The sequence below is a fragment of the Salvia hispanica genome, chromosome 2, assembly GCF_029641045.1.
Source record: "Salvia hispanica isolate PSC_SH4W2 chromosome 2, Shi_PSC_v1, whole genome shotgun sequence".
NCBI classification, from domain to species: domain Eukaryota; kingdom Viridiplantae; phylum Streptophyta; class Magnoliopsida; order Lamiales; family Lamiaceae; genus Salvia; species Salvia hispanica.
In genome coordinates this window covers 57,988,669-58,012,772 of record NC_142693.1, presented here as the reverse complement: position 1 = coordinate 58,012,772, position 24,104 = coordinate 57,988,669, and the positions used below count along the sequence as shown (strand labels likewise).

The window sequence follows — 24,104 nt, the reverse complement described above, 5'->3', positions numbered from 1 at the left end:
TTTGATATTGTTTTGGGGGGTTTGGGCAATTTGGTCTTTTTACACTTTTAACATTTTAAATCTGATATTATTTTAGTTATGTACTAACTTTGATATTATTTCAAAATTATCATTCTTCTTCCATTTTGTTATCCTTCACTGAATTTGTTATTTTATTTCAATATTAGATTTCATTTTATAAAATTAAATTTAATATTTAGATTTTTAAATATCAATAAATTTTTTTAATAAAAACTATTAATTCATGGACACTACAAATATTGATTAAAACTATTAATTTTTGTTATTTAATATAATATAAGAAGTGCAGAAAAATAATATTAATCATGATGGAAAAATAAGAGTTATTCTATTTAGCCTCCGTTCGGTTGTTATAATTGCTTGTGATTAAATATTATGAAGTTGACTAAAAATTTGATCCTACTTAAAATTTTATATAGGAGTATTTTTGTTGAAATTTTCTAGTAAATTTTGATTGTTTTCAAATTAATAAACGAAAATTATATTAGTCTTACATTAGATGCATATTTATTTCAGAATAAATTGTGTTATATAATCTATTTATGATTAAAGCTACTCCCTTCGTCCCACGTTACTTGAGTCACTTCTTTTTTGCACTCTTTTTGAAAAAATAATAGTAAATAATTAAAGTGAAGAGAAAATAAAGTAAAAAAAAATAATATAGTTAAGACTCTTCTCTACATTATTCTCTCTCTTACTTTTTTTCTCTCCATTTTAACTATTTATTATTATTTTTCCAAAACGAGTGCAAAAAAAAAATGACTCAAGTAACGTGGGACAGAGGGAGTATTAAATATTGATTAAAACTAAGGCATTGTCATAGTTCTATACACTATCAAATATTGATTATAACTATTAATTTTTAATATTTAATAATTTTTATAATTAAATTTTTTTATTGATATTTAAAAATTAAAATTTAAAATTTTATAAAATTAAATCTAATATTGAAATGAAGAAACAAAGTGAAGGATGGAAAAAAGGGAAAAAAGGATGATAAATTTGAAATAATATCAAAGTTAGTACATAACTAAAATAATATCAGATTTAAAATGTTAAAAGTGTAAAAAGACCAAATTGCCCAAACCCCCCAAAATAATATCAAAGGGTATTTTCGTACCAAAAAAAGCCAAAAGGACTAATTTCCAGATAAACCCTTAGTCCAGGGACTATTGACGATATTTTTAAAGTCCAGGGACTATGGGCGAGATAAACCCATAGTCTAGGGACCATTTTTGTAGTTCACTCTATAATAAAATATGAGTGGAATGAGTTAGTAAATATTGAGTTCATTAACCAAAAATAATAAAAATGAAATGAAATATTTATTGATGAAAGGAAAGAAAAGGAAAAATGAGACATTTAATGGCTGACAAAGAGAATATCTGATAGTGATGACCCATTCCGTTAGCACTATTTGTATACGTATTTGTGACTAATATTTTTCCAAGTTGCCCTTCGACCATTTCCATTCTAAAATTTCGAACTCGATTTGTTTGCAATTTATAGAAAGGGCAATACAATAAACACAAAAAAAATCATGTCAAGAAGAAATAAAAATCCGCTAATAAGACTCAATGCTAACAACAGCAAAAATGTACAACCCAATGTCATCATGTCGAAAAACGGAAAACTTCATAAATGGAGTGTTAGATTTTTGTATACTAGAAATCACGTTTCGAGTGATTGAATACTGTAAAACTCTTATTTTATTTTCCAAAAAATAAAACAGATTATTTCTGTCATAATGTTATTATGTTTTACATTTAATGGATGTTAATTGCATGATTAAATGTACAAGTTAACTTAACAAAGTCTAAGTCTTTGTTTTAGTAGACCGGTTGTGGGCGGCGTCCACTTTAAGGTAACACGGTCAGTCCTAAACAAAGAAAAAGAAGAATTTCACGACCTAGATGGAATTAGACTATCCATCGTAAAAGGTTGCAATGTCAGTCCGCATATTTCTAAAGCCTTACTGAAATAAGATGACATTGGTGCGGTAAAACACTGAACGGATCTAACAGCAAGGCTTGTCTTTGTGCTATCTACTGAAAGGCGAGGTCTTGATAAATATTTGTTTCTTAATCAATGTAGGTTAGCATTGAGCATACGGTATTGATTATATAGTACTTTGACTTATCAAATGGTGCGGGTTTTTCGTAACCCAATAATCCTAATATATTAGGTAGTGGTGATTAATATCTAGCGGTGCTAGGATTGCTATTATATTGAATCGTGAGCGAGGTGAGTCTCGTTTGATAATGTCCTCAAGAGGAGCGCGAAACAAGGTTTTATTATTCGGAACCTAGCTAGTTGGAGTTTGATCACCCTATGAATAATAAATAAGCGTTTCATGTTAAGTCCACTCTTGGAATTAATAAGAAATTAATTAATTAAGTCCATAGCAGACATTAATTAATTAATGGACATTTTTATCTTAGGCGCGGGAAATGAAAGTTAAAACGGAAACCCGGATTACTTATAATTTCGGATTTGGATGGGGAGAGTTCAATATTACTTCTGTAGTGGCTGCTCGAAATTCCAATTAAAGCTTATATTAAATCGTGGGTTCAATTTAATTAGTAAAAAGTAAATTGGATGAGCCCATATCCAAAACCTTTCATAGATCATTGTCTGGGCCCAAATACAACTTAATATAAATAGGAGAATAAAGGAGACACAAATCATAATTGTTACTATTACTCAAAATTTTCGTCCCCCTCTACAGAGAGGTGTTCGAATTTCTCTTCTCTTAGGAGTAGGATTTCTTTTGTCTTCTTTATTTAAGTCATAATATTCCGGTGAGATCAGCCCACACTGATATTGGAGTACAGTTCGGGAACCAGAGAGAAGATCTGTGGTCTAGTATTCAAAGCGTCACGTGGAGAAGTCGCTAGCCATCATCAATTCTTTGGAGAATTAATAAGGTATTATTTCTGCTCCGTAGAAAAGCATGTTTTAGGTTTCTATATACTTAAAGCATGATCAATTCAAGTTATGAGCATGATACATGTGAGAATTACGCGAATAGATTTTGTCTAAATAATCTGCTAAATAGATCAGATTATTATGTGATTTATTAGTTTGATTAATTGTTAAATTAGAAATTCGAACGCGCTTCCGCTGTCAGTTCCTTCATGAAGTACATATTCTCATCATCTTTATATAACAAAACATCAACTCCAGAACAACTCGTTTTATACTTTCGCCATTAGAGGTTCCTAAAATGGAAACCTTTTTTTTTTTATTTGCCAAATTGGTAAAAACGTAATTCGCATATGCATTTATACTTAAAAATTATATCGACGTAAAAAAATAATGGGTTGATAGTGCAATTGGTTATCTAGATTGTAGGAAGCCTTAGCATGCTAATTCCTTTGATCTTTGGGTCTGACCCCTATTGTGAACATAGTTGTTATATTAATGTATACTCAGTTTTATTGAATTGATGTACACAAAGTTCTGTAAAAATAATTAGTTTCAGAATAGCTATATTTATTTTATATTAATCATAAATGAAAAAAATACAAATTTTCATTTATATATGATTAATTATATTATTAATGTAAAATTTATAAGAGGGAACATCTTTTTTAGTCGACGAACTTTGACAAAGTATCATTTTAGGTCCGTGAACTTTGAAAATATCATTTAAAGTCTGCTAACTATGGGTTAATATCAATTGAAGTACTTTTTTACTATTTTCAAGTTTTTTTGACCGAAAATACCCTCAATATATTTAAGGGTATATATTTTTGATAAACATATCATATACTCATGTTTTTTATAAATATATTTACTAGGGATGTGTTAAAATGACAACCCCTCTTAAAACAACACCATACCACCATTTCTAGCCAATCATTTGTATACGTGGACGAATAATCAGCTGTCATGTGGCAATCATAAAAAATTCGCAAGGGTGAATTTACGCGGACTGCAATATCCAATATGCTAGACTGCAATATCCAATGCTCTAGACTGCAAGATGATGCGGCCTGCAATATCCAATACACTAGACTGCAATCTATAGATTGCTGTAGATTGATGTTTAGCGTTTATACTAATAAAAATATATACTAGTAAATATATTTATAAAAAATATGAGTATATAATAAGTTTAATAAAAATATATACCCTTAAAGATATTGAGGGTATTTTCGTCCAAAAAAATTGGAAATAGTAAAATAGTACTTCAATTGATATTAACCCATAGTTGGTAGACCTCAAATGATATTTTTAAAATTCACGGACCTAAAATGATACTTTGGCAAAGTTCGTGGACCAAAAAAGATGTTCCCTCAATTTATAATAATTTAAAGGGTATAAAATGTGTTTTAAAAAAAAGAATGATTATAGTAATATTTTATTTTAAATATTTTTGAATAATTTAATTTTGTAAAAATATCTAAATTTATTTTCTGGAAGGTTTAATAATAAATAAAAATAACAAATTCTCATTAGATATGGTTAATTATATTATTAGTGTAAAAGAAACTGTTAAAGGGTAAAATGTGTTTTTAAAAAAAGAATGAGTATAATAATTTATTTTATATATTTTGAATGATTCATTTTGTAGAAATATCAGTATTATTTTCTAAAAGTGAATAATACTAATAAATAAAAATAACAATATTTCATTTAAAGGTGATCGATTATATAGTTAATAGTATAAAAGTAAAATAATTTAAAGAGAAAAAAACATGGTGCGCATCTGTTCAGTTTAGGGCTGGGGAAAAATACCGAAATACTGAAATTATCGTATCGAAAAAATACCGAAAATACCGAATTTTTGGTATACCGTGACTTTCGGTACGGTATGATATCTTACCGAAAGATTCTGGTAAGGTAACAGTATGAATTTTCAAATACCGCTGTATACCGCTGCATACCGAAATTCGGTATATACTGTAAATTAAGGTATATACCATAAACCAAGGTATATACCACAAAATATAAATACAATATATATAAAATATATTTTATATATTTTAAAATTATATAATCTATTGTGAAATATAAATATAATTATGAATAAATTATATTTAATTTGTTTTTAAAATTATAAAATATAATTAATATTCTAAAAATTCTAATTTTCTATTTTAATTGATGTTGAAAGTCAGGTATATCGCAAAAGTAAGGTTTACCGAACTTCGGTACGGTATACTGAAAATAAGATACGGTATCGGTCTGGAAATTCGTCATACCGAAAATAAGGTATACCGAACTTTGGTATACCGAAAACTTTGGTAAGGTAAATGTATGACTTTTTCGCATACCGTATTTACGGTAAGGTATACGGTATGATGATTTCGGTAAGGTATACCGTACCTACCCGCCCCTAGTTCAGTTAATCAAATTTGTTCATCTCATGAATTAAAACTGATCGAGAATTGCCACAGGATGGCCCACCATATCTGTTTTGAACATGGTGTTCAGTGATTGGGCAAGTTTTGGTGTTAAATTTGCCTTTTTGTTGTCTAATTCTCCCAAAATTGGGCGTCCCAAAATTGTATATCACGACTTTCTCAAGTTTTAGTTATTGCTTATATCAGATGAACAGTGCAAGCTTCTAACCTATATCTTGGGCCTAAGAGAAACAATTCTCATAAACTGGACACTTGTTTTTACACAGATTTGGACCCAAAACTGAATATATCTAACAAAGTGAACATCAAAGAAATTGAAAATATAGGGCACATTTTGATGGAAATAAGGGTATCTGCATGACCAAATGTGCACACAATGACGGATCCAGGAATCAAAACTCGTGGGGTCGAATATAATACAAAATTAATAGTAATAAATAATTATTTTAAAAAATATATACAATTATAATTTAAATATTTATTATTAAAGATATATTTAAACAAAATCTTTCATGTTTATCAAGAATTTTGAAAAAAAATCAATAAATAAAATAAAATAAAAAATATAAACATAATTATCTCCTTAATCAATAGATCTATCTTTTTTATCACTGTAGTACACAACTAATTTCAATAATTGGCCCATATATTTAGCCCATTGAATTAGGTAAAAAAAGATTGAATAAAATAAGAATTAAACGTATCTTCTTTTTCTTCAGAATATACGTCTGAAGTTTCTGCTCTCTCCATCTCCATCTCTCTCATCTATTCTATTTTACTCACGTATTTTCTTTATCTGCCCTTTTATTTACTGCAAAAGGCTGAAGGATTGTGCTAGAAGTCCGCCGCTCGCGGTCAAGGCGGAGCTCCGTGGGGTCGAAGATGGAGTTGTGTGGGATCTCGGAGGTCCAAGAATAGAGTTTCCGGCAGTGCTCGTAGGACTACGGTGGGGTCGGTCGACCCCACCCGACCCCACCTGGATCCATCATTGTGTGCACAACCAAGTCTATATGTTTCTAAAGTCCGATTGGTGTTTGAATATACGAGCGTATTTTAAATGTGTTTTTACCAATGCATCAAACTAAAAGAGGTTCCCATTTTCGGGAACCTCTAATATAGCATGACCTTAAAATTGAAAAAAATTAAGCACGATTCAACATTAACAACAACAAAAAACGTACAACCTGATATCCTAATGTCAGAAAAGGAAATATTCATAAAAAGAGTACATATTCTCATCAACTCCATGATTCCTAACGTCTCTATATAGACTTCAAGAGTGATTCTTATTCCCAACAAATAGACAATAATAGCTTTTCCATATGAAAAAGTGAGTCGACCACAAATAAATTCATAAATCGATCATTGAAATAACTAATGCCCAATCATTTTATTAAATATGCGAAGAGAAATGTACATAATATGAGAAGAGAAACGTACATAATTCGACACAAAAATTGATCTGTCCTTAGTATGGGATTCGATTTTTGCCATTTCACGCCAACGATTATGGAAGCTACTTCCACTAAGAATACAAGACTGTAGGGATCAGATTAGGGTCGGATTCACTAATTACCAAGACCTCTTTGTTCTTCATTAAGGGAGCTCAGTCAAACTCCAACCACGCGACTGATATGTATACAAGTTACAAAGAAGAAGCCCTCACAACTATTACAATTGCAGTAACAAGTCCTATCTAGGGTTCTTGAGCAACCTTGACTTCTTGGAGTACCTACACACTCAAGAAACTTGTTAGAATTACAACACAAGATCCTTTCGGATCAAATACAAGTAAATCACACAAAGAGAGGAACCAAACAGAATAGATCACAAGATATGGCTCAGAGCCCGCCACATAGCCCAGATCTATTCTACTAGAAACCAAATCCAAGGGAGCAACGATGAATCAACTGGAGTCTACCCTCACACCGTCGATACCTTCACCACACCACTCCTTTCCACCGGATTTATCACTAGAATCGCCTCAGAACAGAAACCCTAGTTCTCACACAACAAGCAACCGAAGCAGTTGTCTTCCTACCCCACAACACTTGAATATTCACACAAGAATGGTGAAGATCCTCAAGGAATCAACCGGAGAAGCAATCGGAGATCGAAGAGAGAAGTCAGAGAGTTTCAGAGTGTAGAGAGAAAGTGTAGAGAATGAGAATGTAGAGGATTCGCACGGCTCACTCCTCACATAACAAACACACACAACAAACCCTTAATCCAACGGCCAGCAGACTCAATCCGGGTGGAGGAGACACGTGGCAGAAATCCAGCGGCCCTTATTAAGTGATTGGGCTTCTGGGCTAAGTCCAAAAAGGATAACAGCCCAGACACAAAAAAAAAAAAAAAACCAAGCCCAAAGAATAATAGGCCACATTAATTCAACATGCTCCACCTTGGACTCTTATTCTAGGAAACCAATCATAGGCTAAAGGCTTAGGCATTTTCATCACAGCCCACAAGGTTAGATCCTGACACCAGAGAGCATTAATGCTCATTAGTCAAGGAAATAACCAAAGAATTGCCTACAAGATCACAAGAAGATCACCAATGGCAAATCAACTAGCCTTGTAGGTCTTTCATGCCCAGTGATCTCATAGAACCAAGGCTCACAGAGTCAACTAGGACTTACCCCCGGGACATGCACATGCTAACCACAATCAAAATGCAAAATCCTAATGCAAGTGAGCAATTTATTAACAGGTAAGCATTTAGTCCCCATATCAGCAGGGTTTTTGTCAGTGTGCACCTTTTGAAGAAAAATTTCACCTTTTTCAACAATATCTCTAATGTAATGAAATCTCACATCAATATGTTTTGTCCTATCATGAAAAATAGGGTTTTTACATAACTGAATAGCAGATTGAGAATCAGAAAACACAGTAGGAGATTCATTCACAAACTTAAGTTCAGAGAGAACTCCCTTTAACCAAACAACTTTTTTCATTGCCTCAGTGATAGCAATATATTTTGACTCAGTAGTAGACAAAGCCACTATATGCTGTAGCTGTGACTTCCAACTAACACATGACCTGCAAACAGTAAACACATAGGAGGTAGTTGACTTCCTCTTATCTCTGTCATTAGCATAGTTGGAATCCACAAAGCCAGTTAGTAAAACACCATCATCACATTTAGAGTAACACAGCCCATACTTGGCAGTGTGCTTAAGATATCTCAGAAGCTACCTCAAAGCCTCCCAATGAACAAAACCAGGGTTCGCCATATATCTACTAAGGCAAGACACAACATAGGCAATGTCAGGCCTAGTGCTGACCATCAAGTACATCACTGATCCAATAGCATTAGCATAAGAGACTTTCTTCATGGCATCAATATCAAACTGAGACTTAGGGCACAAATCTTTACTCAACATAAAATGAGCAGCAAGGGGAACAGAAGCAGGCTTAGCATCAAACATGTTAAATTTCTTCAACACTTTATACACATAAGGTTCCTGATGCAGAACAAGAGAACACTGTTTTCTATCTCTCACAATGCATATGCCAAGAATTTTCTGAGCATCCCCTAAGTCTTTCATGTCAAAGTTATCACTCAAAGAAGATTGCACAGCCTTAATAGTTTTTAAACAAGGTCCCATAATAAGCATATCATCCACATATAGCAAAAGAAACACAGGAACAGAATCAAGATCTTTAATATACAAGCATGCATCAAAGGTACTTCTCACAAAACCTAACTTATGCATACAATTATTGAACTTGATGTTCCACTGCCTGGGAGATTGCTTCAAACCATACAGGGCCTTCTTCAACAAACACACATGATTAGGGAACTTGGGATCAACAAAGCCTCCAGGCTGTTTCATGTAAATAGGTTTGTCTAAGTCACCATGCAAGAAGGCAGTCTTAACATCCATCTGTTTTAATTCCCAATTAAAATGAGCACATAAGGCAAGCATTAATCTCACAGTGGTAAATTTAACAATAGGGGCAAAAATCTCTGTATAATCTACCCCCTCTTGTTGGGTAAAGCCTTTTGCCACTAGTCTAGCCTTGTATCTAAGGCCCTCCACCTCATTTTTCAATTTATAAAGCCACCTGCAATCAACCACAGATGCACCAGGAGGCAAAGGTACAAGGATCCAAGTAAGGTTAATTTTCAAAGAGTGCATCTCCTCCAACATGGCTTTATGCCACTGACTCCAAAATTTAGATTTAGTAGCTTGCTTGTATGTTTGGGGTTCATCCCCATCTGACTCATGCACATTGAAAGCTAAGTTTATAAGAGCAACTAAACCAACAAAGCCATCAAACTTAACAGGTTTCTTAACATTAGTTCTTCTAGCTCTATCTCTAGCAAGCACATAATCCTGTAAGTTAGGAGCATCAATGGCATTCTGAATACCAGCAGGGCTATTAATCACATTTTGAACAGGGGCAGGAGGAGCATTTCTAGCAGGACTAGCATGCATATCAGGTAGGTTGTCACAAACATTTTGGGCAGTCACATTATTTTGAACACCATTTGGGTGTCCTTCATCAGGTGTTTCATCAGGCATATAGGTTGGATAGGTGTTCCAGAAGGGCTGCTCCACCTCACTTGGAGCATCATTGAGAGGCTCCACAGCAGTGAGTGAGTCTGTGGACTCCACCTCATTAAGAGGCTCATTGTCCACATCTATGGGATCTGGGGTACTTGTCAATCTCAAGCAGGAGAATTCAGCTTCATTGAAGACAACATCCCTGCTTATGATGACCTTAAACCCAGGTTCATCCCTAAGCCATACTCTATAACCTTTAACACCCTCTGGGTACCCTAGAAAAACTCCTTTCCTAGATCTAGGCTCAAGTTTATCAGACTTGTGATGCACAAAAGCAGAACAGCCAAAGACCCTTAGGTGAGAAAAATTAAGAGGTTTTCCATAGAACACATATTCAGGACATTGACCAATCAAAGGCACAGATGGAGACCTATTTACCAAATAAGTAACAGTTAACAAAGCCTCACCCCAAAATTTTTTAGACAAACCAGACTTAGATAGCATGCATCTCACTTTTTCAAGAAGAGTTCTGTTCATTCTCTCAGCAACCCCATTTTGCTGAGGAGTATATGGTACAGTTTTATGTCTTTTAATACCAAAGCCATCACATAAGTCATCCATTTGATTATTACAGAATTCTAGGCCATTATCAGGTCTAATAGCCTTGATTTTCTTACCAGTTTGAGTTTCAATCAAGGTTTTCCAAGTTTTAAGTTTTTCAAAAATATCTGACTTGTGTCTCATCAAAAAACACCACACATCTAGAGTGAGAAGACACAGAGGCAGGACCCCAAACATCCATATGCAAGTACTCCAAAATACATTTACTCACATTTGCAGGTGCAGGAGTAGAAGGGAAAGAAACCCTATGATGTTTACCTAGCACACAAGAATCATAAAAGGGCAAATCACTTTGGACATCATTATCAGTCAGGATGGCATGTTTTTTCAGAATACTCAGACCTTTAGCACTCATGTGACCAAGCCTATTGTGCCACAACATGGTTCTATCAGTTTTAACAACATTGGCATAAGCTTTTTCACATGAAAGAGGCACAGCAGTACAGACATATAAACCACACTCTTTGTTAGCTTTGAACAGACACATAGACCCTTTGGAAATTTTCATGCAGCCTTCTCCCCATTTTCCCCCCATACCCTCATTTTCAAGAGCAGTACAAGACATCAGGTTATAGCACAGATCTGGAACATATCTCACATCCTTCAAGTTGAGCACATAACCATTTTCAAATTTCAAACACACAGTGCCAATACCAAGAATTTCACATTTCTTGTCATCAGCCATTGACACAAAGGTTTTAGTTACAGGCTTCAGCTCAGAAAACACTTCCTTGAAAGGACTCACATGATAAGTGCAACCAGAGTCACATAGCCAATCATTAGTAGTAAAGGGGCATGCAGGGGAAGCATTCACAAGAGGCAGGTCATGCACCATAAACACAGAATCATTCAAGTTATCATAAGTAGCCACATTGACAAGAGGTTCAACCTGGGAATTATAATTATGGAATTTATTCTTTTTAGGTTTAGTGCACTCCTTTTTATAGTGCCCTACATCCCCACAGTTAAAACACTTCCTATAGGTCTTAGGATCCTTACTTCTGGACCTAGATCTATACTTTTTCTTGCCATTATTACCTGAGTTGGAGCCACTACCTGATTCATTTCCCCCTCTGGTTTTAGACCTACCTCTAATATTAAGGACTTTGTTATAGGCATTCTTATCAGCAGCTCTTTCCCTAAGTTCAAGTTCCTTAGACTTTAGGGAGCTAACAATTAAATCCAGAGGAGCAGAGTCTTTGCCATACTTAATGGCAGCTTTTACATCACTATAAGAGTCAGGAATGACATTCATTAGGGCAATACTGGTATAAGCATCTATTGTGGTGTCACCAGATCTTTTAATATCTTGAACAAGCTTCTGAAACCTCATTATCATCTATGTCCTTAGCAAGATCAAGCTTAAACTTAAACAATTTTTCAAGCAAATACATCCTTGAGGACATAGAGGTTTCAGTGAACAAAGTATCAAGTAATTTCCACATTTCAGAAGCAGATTCAACATGATCAACTTTCCTAATCACAGAATTAGACAAGTTTAGCACAATAGTGGCCCTAGCCAACTCATTCATCTCATCTTTCCTATCCTGAGCAGTATCCTCAGGTAAGAAGCCATCAACAACCTTGAAAACTTTTTGTTGAATCAAAACACACTTCATTTTCTGTTTCCAAATAGCAAAATTATTTTTACCATTATATGGAACCAAACCCACAGACTGAGACATTTTTACAACAATTTTTGCAAGAACACAGGAGGCAAGATTGAAACACACAAACTTACACACCTGAGAGCACACAGACATACACCAGCAAACACAAAAAACAGGTACAGGGCTTTCACAACAACAGAAAGGACCTCAAATCCTTGACTGTCACGAGCAACACTGGCCAAGGCTATCCCAGCTCGCAATCACTCGCTTGTGGAGGGCGCAGGGGGTCACTTGGGCAGTATAGGTGCTTGGTGGTCAAGTAAAATGAGATCACACGATCACAGAGCACAAGAACCAGCGGAAGCAACACAGAAAGAACAAAAAGCACAAAGAGACCTAAGTCTTTGCCAGAGACTATCTACCAGAAAACAAGATCCCAAGCCTATAGGTGGCGTTAAACAGAAAAATAAAACCAGGAGATAAAGCCAATTTACCAGAGCGAACCCTCACTCGAAGGAGGATTCCACTTGCCCACCTCCTTATGCGACTTGGCGTGCCGCCCTAATTCCCCCGTGGCTCTGATACCACTGTAGGGATCAGATTAGGGTCGGATTCACTAATTACCAAGACCTCTTTGTTTTTCATTAAGGGAGCTCAGTCAAACTCCAACCACGCGACTGATATGTATACAAATTACAAAGAAGAAGCCCTCACAACTATTACAATTGCAGTAACAAGTCCTATCTAGGGTTCTTGAGCAACCTTGACTTCTTGGAGTACCTACACACTCAAGAAACTTGTTAGAATTACAACACAAGATCCTTTCGGATCAAATACAAGTAAATCACACAAAGAGAGGAACCAAACAGAATAGATCACAAGATATGGCTCAGAGCCCGCCACATAGCCCAGATCTATTCTACTAGAAACCAAATCCAAGGGAGCAACGATGAATCAACTGGAGTCTACCCTCACACCGTCGATACCTTCACCACACCACTCCTTTCCACCGGATTAGATCACTAGAATCGCCTCAGAACAGAAACCCTAGTTCTCACACAACAAGCAACCGAAGCAGTTGCCTTCCTACACCACAACACTTGAATATTCACACAAGAATGGTGAAGATCCTCAAGGAATCAACCGGAGAAGCAATCGAAGATCGAAGAGAGAAGTCAGAGAGTTTCAGAGTGTAGAGAGAGAGTGTAGAGAATGAGAATGTAGAGGATTCGCACGGCTCACTCCTCACATAACAAACACACACAACAAACCCTTAATCCAACGGCTAGCAGACTCAATCCGGGTGGAGGAGACACGTGGCAGAAATCCAGCGGCCCTTATTAAGTGATTGGGCTTCTGGGCTAAGTCCAAAAAGGATAACAGCCCAGACATACAAAAAAAAAAAAAAAACCAAGCCCAAAGAATAATAGGTCACATTAATTCAACAAAGACAAAGGCAAAAAGGAAAACTAAAAAGATTATGAGGTTAGATTAAAAGAGTGGTGAAGTTGTAAAAACCTCACGACTTCTTTATACAAGCTTCTAAAGATAACTATTTGGGAAACACAAAAAAAGTTTGTTTGTTTCCACATGGAAGTACTTTAGAGCGTATAGTTATAGATTGATAATACTCCAATTTATCCAAATTTATATAATGCATTTTATTTTGACATAACAACTAAAAATCGAAGTTTAACTAGTTAAATAAAGTGAAGAAAAAACAGTACTAAAAAATGGAATAAAGTGAGATAAATATGAAAAAATAAAATAAGTGAAAGAATTAAATAGAAGTCAAAATAATCATTAAATATTGTAAAAAACGAAATATTGACGCGGTGGAAAATAGCAGTAGCGTCATCGCAAGTCTACTTTGATTCTTTGATTCCCTGACCCGCGAGATACAATCCTCAAATCCAATTTGTAATTACAAACCCTAAATCAGTCTCAAATTCTTGCAATTCAAACCACCTCTCTGCTTACTAAATTCTGCCTGATAACCCAAAAGATCGAATCCCTTAACTGGACATGAAAATTGAGTATGAAGTTTGAAGAAAATTCAACCTTTACCGCAAGAGGCTCGTATTTCGTATAAAGGTTTCTATTTTTTAAGTCATCTTTCCTAATTTCAATTCGTAGCTTGTTTCTTTGGGTATAATCAGCATATATTCTTCGTATCCTGTGATTCTATCTCCTTATAGTAATTAAAAAAAAGCCGTGCGTTATTTTTATGTGCTAATTTTCTGTTTTTGTTAATGATTTATGTGATGTGGCCTTTAAATTCTGTCCATCAATTTCAGAAGTAAATTGATCATTTTTGGTAAAAACTAGCTGTTCACAGCATTCCTCGCTTTTTTATCAGATTTCATCCAAATTTTACTATATGCTGACTTGCTGAGTTTAGGTGGATATCCCAATTTTGTCAAATTAACCAGAAAATGGTTCTTTTGACAAAGTGTTTGTATCCACATTATCTAGATGAGCTTCTATGTGCATGTGTTTCGAGCAGGGAGATGAAATAAATATTTTTGTGTTTAATTATTGTTGATGTACTGATAATTGAACTGGTTGTGATATAGTGAAGTAGATCGTATCGTGTGAATGCATGCAATCATGAAACGATGTTTGAAGATTTAGTAGTATCTTAGTAAACCTTCGAATGGTTAAAAGACCGACATCTGCAGATCTCAGTGTTGTTTTTATGCTGAATTTTAGCTTTCAGATTTTTTATAATTGATCTTTACGTCATCGTCATGCATGAACTTCCAACTATTTTCATTGCTTAAGTGGGTATTGCCTGTATTACTATCATTACTATGTTTGCATGGGGTTGTCTACAAGGTGATCACGTGGCAACTACCTCTCATTATGTCTCTCCATGTTTGCGCGTGTGTGTGGTTATTTCCAATGTGATTGGGGGCTTACATGTGTTTTGAATCCTTTCGCAATTGCAGTATCAGTTTCGCTTTGTATAGTGGTCTGCTAGGGACTCACTGACTTAGCAGACTTGAGCAAGACAGCATGGTAAGCACTTTTAATCCGCAGATACTGGTTGACAAGCTGTTAAAGCTCAACAGCTCGCAGCAAAGCATTGAGAGTATCCTGCCATGTTATTAGTTACCAATTATTTCAGGATCTTCTCATAGCTTTTATTGCTAAATTTTTGTTAGTTATATGCTTTGTCGCCTTATTACCTCTAGGAGTTTCCGCCCCGCGATGTTGTTAACTAGCTGCATGGCCTATGTCATGGCGGATTTTAAGCGAAATTCAAACGCCGTGGTGGCTTTTGGCAGTTTTTGGTGGTGGCCCACATGGCCTTTATGGCACTAGTTTTCAATTTTTAGCACATTAACCTGTAACATGTCCCGTTTATCCACATAACCGGCACACATCCGAATTAAAAGAAGACTTTTATGTTTAAAATCTCAAACCTATTGGTAGACAAACGTAACTCTCTCTCTTATCCTTATCTTCTGTCTCCTTGTTCCGCTGCCAGCACCGCAGCCTGCCTTCAGAATTGCCGCCAACCTCCAGTAATTTTGACATGATATGATACTACTACATTTTATCTGATTGTTGAGTTAAGATTTTAATTATTGGACATTATATTATGACTTTATGCTTTAATTATTGTTCTAAGATTTGAGATATTATATTTTTGTTATATTCTTAGTTTTTGCATTTTGTATTTCATATCTTATACTATATATTAATAACATTTTATTTATTTATTGACCGCCATATCCTGCCATGCCGACCTGCCATATCCCTGTGGTGGTTTTTGGGTTGGTTGTGGTACGCCATCGACAACATTGCTGCCCCAAGAAAGTAATACCCACCGGTGCTATCAATTTTACTCATAAAAGCGATACTCATTGTCTATTAGAATATATTAATCTAATGCTCTCAAGGGTTAGGATATTCCATACACTACACAAATGCTAATCGTGTGTTTGCTGAACCAATCTCTCAAGTCGCAACATATATTACCTACTGATGGGGGATTATCATTGTAGATTTTATCTGAATTTTTCCTTGACATTACTAAGCTCTATCACACTGGTGCATTTTTCATATGAACAAAGCAAAACAAGTCGTAGAAACATGGGATAGGCAGTTTCATTGTGCTCATCGTGAGCAGCGCCTGCCTTTTCTATATCTTGCAAATGACATTCTCCAGAACAGCAGACGAAAGGGTGCAGAGTTTGTTGCAGAGTTTTGGAAGGTTCTACCAGACTCTCTTCATGATGTTATTGAACATGGAGATGAAAATGCAAAGAGTGCTGCTTTACGCCTGGTATGTGCATCTTTTCTTCATTCTTGTTTTGTGGATGCTGTTTTCTGTTGGTGGTTGTCGAGGAAATGATTGTGAACTATGAAGACTTAACCATAGGATGTTATATCTATGATAGATGAAGAAGATCTGATGTGGTAATGGTAAATGCATAATTTCTGTGAACAAACAGTACAAATAAAAGCTTAAGAAGGTGAACAGAAATTTCTTAGAGCAATTTTGCATCTCCTTATTCAGTGTAAGAGCAATCTTACTTTCTAACTCAAATGGCTCAATTCGAGTTTGTTGGTATATCGTGCATGTGCTGTACATAGATTGCATATTTGCATGAAAAAATAATGATGTTGAGGCATTTTCCAAATTCTTTATTTCTTTGATATTACTTCCACATAATTCTTAAAATAATCCCACACTTTAGTTTTATAGGTTTCTTCACCACGAAAAATAGAGATTGTTAAATATTTCATCTATTTCAAATGCTTTCGAATCTCTGTGCAGCTGTGCTAGTTCTCTTCCATGCCTCTTTCTCTCCTCCTTGCACTCTTTTTATGCATCTTACTCTACAAACTCAAAGGCGTGTAGGGTGAAATGTGATTAGGATTTTTATTCTGTTGGTATTCATCTTCTCTATTACAACAAAGTTCTCAGAATTGTTCTTGAAAGTCTTACTCTGTTTGATTTTTTTTCATCATATGCAGATTAGTATCTGGGAGGAGAGAAAAGTATTTGGCTCGAGAGGCCAAATTCTCAAAGAAGAGTTTGTAAAGAGGCAATTGGACAATGGCAATAATACTCGGAACCTTAGCGGACCTAAAGTGGTACATTTGAAATGGCAAATCCTGTAACACCTATGCATGATTTGTGTATTTTAATTTCCAGTAATTGCTTTTTCTTTCTTCTGTAAACAGCAGCCAGCTGGCGGGAATCTATTGAAAAAACTAGTTTCTGGTTATGAAGCTGTATCTAGCAGTCATTTGGATGAGGATGCCATTTTCAGAAAATGTAGAAATTCTATAACCATTGTTGAAAAAGTGGATAAAGAAGTCGACAGTGGTTCTCGACTAGGTATGTTTGTTTTCATTCTCATGCGCCATTGTTTACCATATTTGATAAAACCCCGAAGTTCTTCTGTCGCTTTTATGCTTGACTAATGTACATGATTCTGCGAATATAAGTAGTGTATCTTCTTCTTTAATAGGCTTTTAGTACGTACATATCAGTCTGGTGGATCTTATTGTTTAGAATGCACTATCTTTTTTCCTTTCTTGCACACTTTACCTTTTAACTTTCTAAGATTTATCAAACAATTACTAGTCCTGGATATGGCAGCCTTCTGTGACAAAGACATATCTCAAACTATTTGGGAAGCTTCATGTTGTCGTATGCCAGTATATTTCGGATACTTGAATTGTACACAGTTTACCTTTCAAACTTCTCTGTCATTGACTCTTGGTATATAAGTTACTTTGCCCATTTATTTTACAATTTTTTTCTGACAGTTCCATGGAAAAACTATTGAGCAGGCCATGTTAAGGGTGGTGTTGGCGATGAGCTCAAGGAGCAGCATGCAGTTCTGAGGGACTGCATCGAGCAACTCGCTGTTGTTGAATCTGCTAGAGCAAATCTTGTGTCTTTGTTACAGGAAGCTCTACAGGAGCAGGTATTGCTTGGAACATAAATTCATCGTTTTGTTGCAATTTATTTTTGTATCTAACCTTGAACCACTCATATTGTTAATAGGTTTATAAGCTGAGCCAAGTTCGAGATCAACTTCAGGTATATAAGATGCTCGTTTAACGATGCTGAACTTTGCATTTATAGTTAATTTACATATATATGGACGCTTAGAACTGGATCATCATCGAACTTACTCAATGATTCCACTGTTTGGAGTGATTTTAAGAAACTTCCGGATTGTTTTACCGTTACAGATTTCGTTATCTGCACGTACACAATCTACAGATAGTTGTTTCTAACCATACTGCCCCCGGATTCAAACTTCTCAGGCAGCACAGACACATTCCGAGCAGGCAGGCAAACTTCTTGGTGGCAATGGTCACAGACAGGTTCTCGTCGAGCAGAATAGACACGCGATTCCAGCATCTCAGATGCTGCTGAAATTGACTCCTACATCGGGGGAGCAGACAGCTTCTGTGACCTACACCCGGCAGGTGCCCTTTCCCGAAAACTCTAGCCACATTGAAGAAGATCCCAAATCTGCAGCAGCTGCAGTCGCAGCAAAACTCACATCATCGTCGTCTTCCACCCAGATGCTGACTTTCGTGCTCTCGTCTATTGCATCAGAAGGAGTGATCGGAAGCTCCATCAACGGCCCCCCTGAGAAGAGGGCTAAGTTCGAGAATAAACACCCTTCTTACATCCCTCAGAATTCCCAGGCACCGGCTCCAGCCTTCGAGCACAATCGGCCGGTCACCTCGCAGGGGTTGGACTCCGACGAATCCCCACCCCCACCCCCACCCCCGCCCCCGCCCCCGCCATCATCTCCGCCTCCCCCACCGCCAATGCCACCGCCTATGCAATCATACCCGGTGCCCCAATACATGCAAACCGCGATGCCTATCCTGGGCGGTCAGTACACCTACAGCCCGAGCCTACAGCCACCACTACCCCCACCTAGTTACGCCCCTGCCGGCCCATCTGCAGCCGGAGTTTCTCCGTTTGGTCCTCCATCCAATGGCTACCAAAATTTTCCACCTGACTGTGGTTTCTACGGTCAGCCATCCTTACCGATGGCACCGATGAGCCGTCGGTAGAATCAGTGCTGCAGTCCGGCTAGGTGTCTGTTTGGTGTAAAAAACCTTGTTAAGCTTTGTTTCATTATACAGTAGAAATGAATGATTCGGATTGGATATAGTGATTTGCCCATTGTAGTTTAGGTTGTTTGTAACTTAATTTCTACAAAATGATTGGACTTTAAGAGAGTTGGGAAGTTTCTATTTTGAGTCTGTTACATTTTATCTGTATTAAAATTGTATCCAGAATCTAGGCCATGTTTGATGGATTGATTTTTATTTAATAAACAATTAACAAAAGATCGCGATTAGACATATTGTATCCGCGTTTGTACTATTTTTTCCATTAACTAATTTTGAAATTTATGTTATTTTGTACGTAGAGACCTTCTTAACTTCTAAGTATTTATTTTAGGTTAAAGATTACAATGATATTTGATTTTACAATTGCTTAAACAAATCTAGTGTATTTCATAATTAATTAAACTAACAATCTGGTTTTAAAATTAAAAACAAATCTACTGTGTATATCATAATTAATCAACCAATATTCCTGCAAAACATTTAAGAAATGAATGAAAGTAAAAAATAAAATAAAATAAAAAAGAAATGAATGATATTTGTTCCAATTAATACAGGATACTGTAATACTTGTTTTATTTCTAGATATCATGGTTCTGGAATTCTTGGGACGGGATACTAGTATTAAATACATCTATCAAATTTTATGTAGTAGTAGATCATTAGTATTTTTTGTGAAATTGATCTAGGATGAGTTAATCTGGAAATCATAATTCTAATAGAATGAATTAATTGAGTTGATGTTCGATAGTTAATGATAACTTGGTCTAAGAATTAATCAACCGAGTTGATATTCTACCTATAATATGTTAGGCAAAATCAATTTTCAAAATTATATCGATAAATTTAATCTTCATGATTATAGGGATTAATTTAATTAGTTGTTAATTGATTTATCTCTATCAAAAAATAGCATAAAAGTATATTACTCAATACATAAAATATAACTACAGAAATAAAACTGAAAATAGTAAATCAGAATACATATCGAAAATTGATTTTTAAAATTGAAATAGTATGACACGAAGAGATTAGAGCATCCGCAATGGTCGGCAAGCGACCGGCTAGCCGATTCGTCGCGCTAGCCGATCGGCTAGCCGAACCATTGCGACCGGCCAGCGCGAAATCGGCGAGCGCATCGGCGTGGGCTGGCCAATCGCTCGTCGCTAGCCGATCCGCTGGCCGATCGGCTAGCCGCCATTGCAGGGGCCCGATCGGCTAGCGATCGGCCGACGGTGTTTTCCGATTTTTTTTTTTTTTTTTTTTAAAACCTATATAAACGCGATTTTCGTTTCATTTTCATTTGCACCACTTGTTTTAACGAGTTTTCTCTCTCTCTAACTTTCTGTTCAAGAGCATCATCGAGCGATGGATCACGCGGGTGGTAGCGGTAGCGGTAGTGGTGGGGATCCTGAGGAGTACGAACGGAGGATGAACGAGGCTATGGAGGCCTACATGAACCGCGGGATGGAGCGGTACATGCGTATGGTGGAACAGCAGGCGATACCTCGCCCTCCTCCACCAGTTGTCCACCACCGAGCAGTGATTGATCGGGATCACGTAGCTGCACATCAGCGGCTGTACGAGGACTACTTTGCAGAGTACCCGCGGTTTCCCGCCAACATGTTCCGGCGGCGTTTCAGAATGCGCAGGGAGTTGTTTATGCGCATCGTTAGGGCATTGGAGCGTCAATATATGTGTTTCCGCTTCAGGCACGATGCGGCTGGCAGACCCGGCCACACCCCTATCCAAAAGTGCACGGCGGCAATCAGGCAGTTGGCCTACGGAGGCGCGGCAGACATGTGGGATGAGTACCTCCACATCGGTGAGTCGTCAGCCCTGAAATGTCTGAAGGAGTTCTGTGGGGGCGTGATCAGCATTTTCGGTGAGCAGTACCTTCGAAGCCCTACTCCCGAAGATTGTCAGAATTTGATGCAGATGCACGGGGAGAAGCATGGGTTCCCCGGGATGTTAGGCAGCATAGACTGTATGCATTGGGAGTGGAAGAACTGTCCGACTGCCTGGAAGGGGGCCTACACGACCGGCTACAAGTCAAAGAACCCCACGATAATCCTCGAGGCCGTAGCTGATTACCGGCTGTGGATCTGGCATGCGTATTTTGGGGTAGCCGGGTCGAACAACGACCTCAACGTCCTGAACTCGTCTCCCCTCTTCAACGAGAAGTGCCAGGGCGTCGGTCCAGCCGTCTCATTCGTGGCCAACGGCAACCGGCATGATATGGGCTACTACTTGGCGGATGGGATATACCCTCGGTGGCCGGTCTTTGTGAAGACGATTCGACAAACAAGTGATGAAAAGAAGGCCTACTTTGCGCAACGACAGGAGTCGGCGCGCAAGGACGTGGAGCGCGCATTTGGTGTGCTCCAGTCTCGATGGGCGGCAATCAAGGGCCCAACGCGTTTGTGGGATGTCGGATGCGTTTCCGAGATAATGTACGCCTGCATTATCCTGCACAACATGATCGTCGAAGACGAAGGCGTACAACTGACTAGTTAGGTCAGTGACGATGAAGCCGGTCCAAGCCACGGAACGGCCACCCCTAGTGTACGACAGGGGGTACCCCTCGATGAAGCCGGCCGACTCAAGGAATTTGCCAGCATGCGCCAAGTGGATGCTCATATTCAACTCCAAAAGGATATAATTGAAGAGTTGTGGGCACGGAGGACTGCACGACGATAGTTTTTTTTCTTTATTATGCATGTACTTTTTTTTTTTATCTATGTAACTTTTTAAAATGCAATTAATGAATTTTCCCGTACACGTGTCTAAATTTAATTCCGTATTTTAATCGTAATTTTAATTCCGTAAATGTAGTATATTTTGAATTGTTTTTATTGCGGCTGGCCTATGGCTGGCCTAAATCTGACGTGGCAGGTGGTTTTTTTAGTGTTGCTGACGTGGCAGAGAAGAGAATGGCTGGCCTATGGCTGACCTATGGCTGGCCTAAGCACCATTGCGGATGCTCTAAAAATTCATTTCCCTTAACCAAAATCACTTGTGTCAATTAAATATTTAGGGGCAATGTTTTCTTTTACATGAACTCATGAAGTCCATATGCCGGCCATAAATAATCAATAGTTCTATTTTTTTTATTTTAGTTCGTTCATATGAAAATTATCTCTTTTATTTTTGGTACTTCCTCAGTCCCACGGTAGATTACTCATTTCACTATTTAGTTTGTCACATCCAAGATAACTCATTATTAAAAATAGAAATTCCTTTATCTATAGTTTATTCCTTTTCTCTTATTTTATTCTCTCCACCTAACCACTTGATTTATGCATGGTTTTAGAGAGTAGTTTTACTTGGTTTTGATCATATATTGTTTACTTTGAGGTATGGTTATAGCTACTTCTCTATTATTATGTTGGTATTTTGACCATTTTGTGAAGAATGTGTAGAAAAATGTACAAAATATATGGATGTGTAGCAATTTTGGTTCGAGACAGTATTTCTGGAGATTTTAAAGTCCGATTAGCCCATAATGCATACCATTCTCTTTGTATTCGAAAGAGCTTCTCATGGATATCTTAAACGTCTCAATCGGAGTTCGGTAAAAGAAGTTATAGCCGTTTTACAGAGACTGCGCGGAGCAGTGACATAGCTGGCAGCCCGCCAGATTCGCGTGCAAACAAACCTGGCGACCCGCCAGTATCGCATAGGAAAAACGCCGTATACAGCTGGCGACTCGCCAGATTCAACGCACACTGAACCTAGCGACCCGCCAGCTTCATCGGAGAGCTTATTTCGCGGCCAAAGTCAACCCTAGGTATATATATGCCTATGAAATGCCTCCCAACAGAACTTTATGTTGGGGTTTGGTGCCCCTTGCACAGCGAAAGACTTGTACAAAATAAATAAATCAGACGTAGGATCTATTTGACCGATTATGCGATTAATCAATTCACATGTTAAACAGATAATTGCATGCTAGAACGCAAATAATCCATGCTCAAAGAAAGTAAATCCTAAAACATGAATTCTACGGTTTAGAGTTACCGATTTGATTCTCCAAAGAATCGTCGATTGCTCGCGCCTTCTCCGTTCAATACTAGACCACGAATCTTTTCTCTGGTTCCCGAATTGTATCTCGATATCAGGGTGGGCTGATCTTATCAAAATACTAGGACTCGAATAAAGAAGACAGAAGAAATCCTTCTCCAATTAATTAGGAGAGAAATTCAAACTCCTCTAGGTAGAGGGGGACGAAAATTATGAATGATAATGAATGATTTCTGTCTCCTTTATTCTCCTATTTATATTAAGTTCCTTTTGGGCCCAGACAGGGATCTATGGAAGGTTTTGGATATGAGCTCCCCCAATTAGCTTTTTACTAATTAAATTGAACCCACAATTTAATACAAGCTTATATTGAAATATTACGAGCAGCCACTACAGAAGTAATATTGAACTCTCCCCATCCAAATCCGAAACTACAAGTAATCCGGGTTTCCGTTATTTATTATTTATTTCCCGTGCTTAAGATATAAATGTCCATTAATTAATTAATGTCTGCTATGGACTTAATTAATTAACATCTTATTAATTCCAAGAGTGGACTTAGCAAGAAACATTTATTTATTATTCATAGAGTAATAAAACTCCAACCGACCAGTTTTCCAAATAATAAAACCTTGTTCGAGCTCCTCTTGAGGACATTATCAAACGAGACTCACCTCGCGCACGATTCAACATAATGGCAATCCTAGCACCGCTAGATATTAATCACCACTACCCAATATATCAGGATAATTGAGTTGCGAAAAACCCGCACCATTTGATAAGTCAAAGTAGTGCATAATCAATACCGTATGCTCAATG

The 24,104-nt window shown here is 37.0% G+C and overlaps 1 protein-coding gene across 2 annotated transcripts; it reads left to right on the top strand.

The window, feature by feature from the left end:
* Window positions 1-13,966: 13,966 nt before the first annotated feature.
* On the top strand, window positions 13,967-19,391 carry LOC125198359 (uncharacterized). 2 transcript variants are annotated; one of them, XM_089066025.1, is made up of 8 exons: window positions 13,967-14,231; window positions 15,089-15,231; window positions 16,184-16,431; window positions 17,127-17,246; window positions 17,340-17,493; window positions 17,952-18,088; window positions 18,169-18,204; window positions 18,435-19,391. In XM_089066025.1, the coding sequence occupies exons 2-8, from the start codon at window positions 15,156-15,158 to the stop codon at window positions 19,200-19,202; spliced, it is 1,539 nt and encodes a 512-aa protein (XP_088922151.1). In that variant the 5' UTR covers window positions 13,967-14,231; window positions 15,089-15,155; the 3' UTR covers window positions 19,203-19,391. The 2 variants fall into 2 exon arrangements, with proteins under 2 accessions (XP_088922151.1, XP_088922150.1); XM_089066024.1 differs by having other exon boundaries at window positions 13,968-14,231; window positions 17,337-17,493.
* The last annotated feature ends 4,713 nt before the right edge of the window (window positions 19,392-24,104 follow it).

Coding starts and splice junctions, on each gene's coding strand:
- LOC125198359 (XM_089066024.1), top strand. CDS start 15,156: ATGGTAAGCACTTTTAATCCGCAGATACTGGTTGACAAGCTGTTAAAG. Junction 17,247..17,336: donor ACCTTAGCGGACCTAAAGTG/GTACATTTGAAA, acceptor TTCTGTAAACAG/CAGCCAGCTGGCGGGAATCT. Junction 17,494..17,951: donor CGACAGTGGTTCTCGACTAG/GTATGTTTGTTT, acceptor ACTATTGAGCAG/GCCATGTTAAGGGTGGTGTT.